This window comes from Pristis pectinata, chromosome 7 (genome assembly GCF_009764475.1).
Source record: "Pristis pectinata isolate sPriPec2 chromosome 7, sPriPec2.1.pri, whole genome shotgun sequence".
NCBI classification, from domain to species: Eukaryota; Metazoa; Chordata; class Chondrichthyes; order Rhinopristiformes; family Pristidae; genus Pristis; species Pristis pectinata.
Genome location: NC_067411.1, coordinates 66,430,953 through 66,436,545, shown reverse-complemented (window position 1 = coordinate 66,436,545; position 5,593 = coordinate 66,430,953). Strand labels below are relative to the sequence as shown.

General features: G+C 41.1%; 1 protein-coding gene across 2 annotated transcripts; it reads right to left on the bottom strand.

Moving 5' to 3' along the window:
• Nucleotides 1-622: 622 nt before the first annotated feature.
• LOC127572693 (cortexin-3) lies at nucleotides 623-4,046 on the bottom strand. 2 transcript variants are annotated; one of them, XM_052020213.1, is made up of 2 exons: nucleotides 3,969-4,046; nucleotides 623-2,469 (listed from the first exon to the last, which is right to left on the bottom strand). In XM_052020213.1, exons 1-2 carry the CDS (start codon nucleotides 3,997-3,999, stop codon nucleotides 2,135-2,137), a joined length of 366 nt encoding a protein of 121 aa, XP_051876173.1. In that variant the 5' UTR covers nucleotides 4,000-4,046; the 3' UTR covers nucleotides 623-2,134. The 2 variants fall into 2 exon arrangements, with proteins under 2 accessions (XP_051876173.1, XP_051876174.1); XM_052020214.1 differs by lacking the exon at nucleotides 3,969-4,046 and adding an exon at nucleotides 2,792-3,006.
• Nucleotides 4,047-5,593: the final 1,547 nt, after the last annotated feature.

The following is a 5,593-nucleotide window of genomic DNA, read 5'->3' as shown; positions in this document are numbered from 1 at the left end:
CCCTGTAGCTGTGACACTTTACTCTGTTATTGTTTTTTTTAAACCTGTACTGCTTCAATGCACTCTGTACTAACTCAATGTATCTGCACTGTGTAATGAATTGATCTGTACAAACAGTATGCAAGACAAGTTTTTCACTGTACCTCGGTACAAGTGAAAATAAAACCAATACCAATTTAAATATATGGGCAGAAAATTGGCTGTTGTGCCTACAAGTTGCTGACCAGTAGTCTGTGCAAGCACCATTAGCCATTAGGTGCTCTGATTGGGGGGTCATCCCTTGTAATTATAGGTAAATTATCCATATTACTTGCATACATTAATTGGGTAGATTATCCACATTCTAACATTTATTTTACAATGCACTTATCTTAGTCTTAAGAAACTAAAATGATTTTTTTTTGTTCCATGCACAATTGGAATGTTAATAGCTATAGTTCTAAGAGCTACAGAAAAATCGATAGGACTTATAGCCTGGAGCAAAGCCTGCCATATTTTGACAGTGTAGTCATTTCATTTGTTGTGTTATATATTCATCTCCTAACATAAACACACCGGCAAGCTCATCAACTAATAATTTGCAGAAACGAATTACAATGTACTTGTTTTGAACAATGTAATAATTTAATAAACAAAGCTCACATCTTTTGTGAGGTGAAGTTGGACAGATCTTGGGATCATCACAGTCTGAAATCTCCATTGGATGGAATTGCTTGTGTGAGATATATCAATATGTCCATCACAGTATGGAAGCACATTGTATTGCATTATTTATAGTAGTATTGTTCACAGTGATACATGCTCATACCTCATGAGACTTATTGTTTGTTCTGTCGATGTTCCGTTTGTTAATTAGCCAATGACCTTGAGGTTGTGAAGATTGGATATTGGGCAAGCTGTGATGGTGTCTTACAGGGTCTCCTTAACTCCAAAATAATGGACGGCAGTGGAACTTCAGAACAAATAAGTCAATATTGGCAGAACGAGTAAACCAGTACTAAACCATGTTATCCTCTAGGGCATGGTTGATGATTGACCGTGCAGCTAAGGTTTAGACATGGCAATAAAGGTGTGATTCTTGCCGTTTGACTATGAACAGCCTGAGATCCAATGGCAGAGCGATTTCAGTTGCATCAAGAATTATAAAAATCTCCCTGCTGTGCTGGTAGACTGCAAAGTTTAGCGAGTAAACTGGTGGGGCCCAAATGTTTTCTCTGCCAACCCAACCCAAACTGCCTGGAATAAGTTCAGTGAGATGTGTGTGATTCTCAGCTTGGATGGGGGCCATGTGTTTCTGCGCCTGTCGGGTTACTAAAGGGAGAAAAGTTAGTGTATTAACGATTGGAATTCAAGATATGAAAGTCAAAATCAAGACGCCATCTAAGTACTCTGAGCGACCGATGTTATGTTTTATTTTATACTTATTGATTCATGGGGGAAAAAAACAAGGTTGACATTCTGAAATAAAATCGTCTGTTCTCTTCATTGAGTGGTGCATAACTCCTAGATCTAAGTGAAAGCTTCATCACAACCTTGGTCGTATTCAAGACCTGCATTAGGAAGACTAAAGAGGCTTCTCTAAAGAGGCTTCTAAGAGTGTGACTAAATTACATCAAATGTGTTAATTAAGATTTTACGTAAATAGTTCAAATCCGCAATTGCTTATCTGTAACCCGCACACGTCTCTTCTAAAATACCATGTAGTGTAATCCCCGTAATTATTCTGCAACTTTTAGCTATGGATTCCTCGGCCCAGATATGTCGAGATGTCCATGAATCTATCATTTACTCATTTACAGTGTATCTACGTACGTGTTATTGATACCCCAACAATATGTTTAGTTCTGTAATACCATCCGGCGCTGGAAAGGCAATAATGTAACTACATTTCCAGGTTTAAGACATGGCTGTTGCGGGTTGACAATGCACCGCTCTTGTCAAATAACCAGTCATATCAGAGAGTTGCACAGTACCATTGAAGTACTTAGAGTGTTAAATCAGCTGTGCCATTCTGAAGATAGTTCGTAGCCAGCTGCTGATGAAAAGATCCTATTGGCAACGTGAGCTTGCGGTCACAGAGTGGGCACAGACTGCCTCCTGGAATCCATCAGTCACTGTCACCACAACCTCCCTTTCAGGCCAATGCATAGTCGAACTGTCCTTTCTCCAAACCGTCCAGCCCGTCCGCCCATGTGGACGTGGGCATACTCCTGTATGGATCCAGGAGGATCCTGAAGCATCTTACGATGAGGATCCCCAAGAAGATAAAAAGGAAGATAACAAAAGCGAAGGTAGTTTTCTGCTCCAGAGTCATACCGTGGTGGGCTGGGTCGACAGGCGGCAGCAGGGTGGACGTGGTTTCACTTTCCATGCTCCAGGCGAGTTGAAGAGAATGTTCCCAGAATTGTATCTTTCTCATAATCAATTCCTTGAGCCCATGGCGAGAACGTCTGCATCGAAGCCCTCGATCTAAAACGAGCAAGTGTTCAGCGTTCAAAAGTTAGACATGCTTCAACCAGTTAATCTAAAGCAAACTCTTGCCAATGGGGTTTAACCGCACAGTAACAGCATTCAACGAGAAACAGACGCCGTAACATTGAGTTATTTTCCAAAACATCTGCAGTAGTACTCTGATTAGATTTAATCTTACCTGGTCAACATAATCACAACAGCGCAGCAAATGTGATTTAGTCAACCTATCAACAGATTGTCAAACACGTGATACTTTTAGATATAATCCCACACGCAAATAAAAATTACAGCTTTCGAAATTCTGGCCGACCCAACCTACCTACATACTTAGAAGAACCATGTACCATACGTCCAAATGCAACGGTGTCAATACTTTGCCAAATCACATTTGGATTTACATATTACCGGCATGGATGTTACGAGCAAGGATTCCGGTCTGTGCTGTGTCGTTGGACCAATCTCTGTTGACTCGACGTCTCCTCCCCTCCCCTCCCCATGCACTGTCATTCTGATTACCGACTTTCAGGGAGATCAGGTGATGCAGTTGATCCTTAAGGCTAAATAGCCCACGAGGCGATACAATTGATATTCCATTAGGAAACCTCGCCAATCTATTGATCCTTCTCACTGAACAGATTTAAGAATGTGGCGTTTCAGGGTAGGATTCTGTCCCTGTGCCAAATCGCTGGAATTACTGAGCCCTGCCAAAGATATTTTAAAGATTTTCCTCTTGTTGATAAACATCTGAATCCTTCTTAGATGCACTAAAAGTATACGATGTCTCCACATCTCGGTTGTTAAACCATGCATTAAGTGCCAGAAATTCCAATTTTGAAAATTCTTCCATTTATTATCATGAACCAATTGATATAACAGCTGTAAGACATCTTGTCCTTATTCTGTGGGCTACTAATTGTGAAAGGTGGGTTCATTTATGTATATCGTATCGATTATAACATGGAATGTAAATGATTACAGTTTAGTTTGCATTGTCTATTCTCAGTGGTCGTAGATTGCGAGACAACAGAAATCATTAAAGAATTCCGTAATGTTTCTGGATTGTCCCTGTTACGTTTAGTAATACACTGCAACAGTTTTTTTTTCCAACTATCACCAATATAATCGCGCTTTGAATATTCCAAGATTTTTGTGGGATCCCCGTGGAATTTATAAACTGTTAAAGAGCCCGTTGCAGTATCCAACTGAGAAAATAAAACGAGTAGTCCTGCACTCTGTATCCACTGTTTAACAAAGCATTCTTACCAAAGCAAACACTACAAATATGATACATTCTTGTTATGAAAATGTTTTATGGTTCGCGTATTGCACACAAATTGGACAAGGTTTGTACAGCGGTACATCTCATCCCGGTTTGCACCAATGGTACTTATTTTTTTCAGAAAGGAATCATACTTAAAGAAGGACAGCAGTTCTTCAACAGATTGCAGGTATTATGTATGGACATGCGCGCGTACAGTGGTAAATACCGGCGATACCTCGATCTGTTTGAAAGAAAAGGCGATCCATTCTCCCATCTGTGCACCTGCCGCCTTCCTAAATACATTGCACGAAAAGACACGACAGCCACCCCCTCTTGTGTGTTAATGACTTCTCAATTTCTCTTGAAAGGTCTAGTCAACACGGGCGATCCTTATACCAAGCAGGAAACTCCCTTTGAAGTGGGAGGATCGATGGGATACAGGTTCAATCCTATTTACACCAAGCGATTTCTAATCACATCGCAGTGGCCGCAAAGGAACCCCTTAAAATAATTCTTCCCGAAATGGTTATCGGAAAATAAAATGTTCAAGAGGCAATCTTGGCTCTAGATCTAGGGACATCCCTGTCCGTCATAGGCAATCTGAGCAGACCCGAGCGTTGCTTACTGCAGCCTTTCAGAACTATTGATTTATTTGGCCGACATTTCCAGACACTGTGCCGCATCGTGACAGTTTATTCTCATCTTGAAACAGCTTTCATCTACATCACGTTTTGTGAACTTCGAGCAATTAGACATGGCGGCTTTTAATTGTCAAAAACAAATTCGTAAACTCAAAACGTGACGAGCTTTTAAAGGCTTCAACAACAATAACCTACATTTATATAGCACCTTTAACTTCATAATAGGTCGCAGGGCACTTCACTCGAGTATCGTCAGGCACACTTTTGCCACACAAAGACACAGTAGGACACCGTAGGAAGACATGATCTAAGGCAAGCTTAAAGATGGGCTGAAAGGAGGAAAGAGAAGTAGAGAGGGTTAAGGAAGGAATTCCAGTACTTATGGTCTAGGTCCTTGAAGACAGAGCAACTCATGCTGGACCTTTAGGGCTCAGACACCAGGGGAAGAGCAGAAATGGAGGAATACAGAGGACTAGAAGACCTTTCAGAAAAAAAGCAGGGAGGTGACCACATAATATGAAAACAGGTATGAAACTTTTAAAATCAAGGCTTTACTGGATTGGGAGTCAGTGTACATCAATGAGCCCAAGGGAGGTGAATGAACAAGACTTGGTGTCGGTTAATGCACAGCCAACAGAGCTTTGAATGTTCAAGTTTATGGTGGAAGAAAGCCAGTGGAGCATTGGAAAGTTTAGATGAGGATTTCAGCAACAGTTGAAATGATGCAGAGATAAGTACAGGCTTTGTTACAGAGGTGGTCATGGGTGATCTTAGCAATGGAGAATGGGAGTGAATAGGGTTGGGAACCTAACACAGGGTCATCTAGAATGCCAGAACTCCAATAGTCTGCTCTGCTTCAGAAGTAGCCAGGGAGTTGAATGGATTGATGGCTTGGAAACAAGGTTTGTGAAGGGAATGGTCTTCCCAATCAAAAGGTGGAGTTCGCTGTCATCAGCACTTCTGTGGACTCTAACTTTGTGTTTTCAGATAATTCTGCGGAGGGGAAGCATGCAAATAGGAGAAAGGAAAGGAACAAAGATGGATTGTTGAGAAGAGAATGGGTAGATAGATATAGAATGACGTTAAGGACAGCTTCAACCAATTAATGACTATGGAATATTGGTGGAGGATCATATGGTCAACTGTGAAAGGACTGCAGAGAAATTCAGAAGAGTGAGGCAGAATAGTTTAGCATGACATAGAACACAGAAGAGCACAG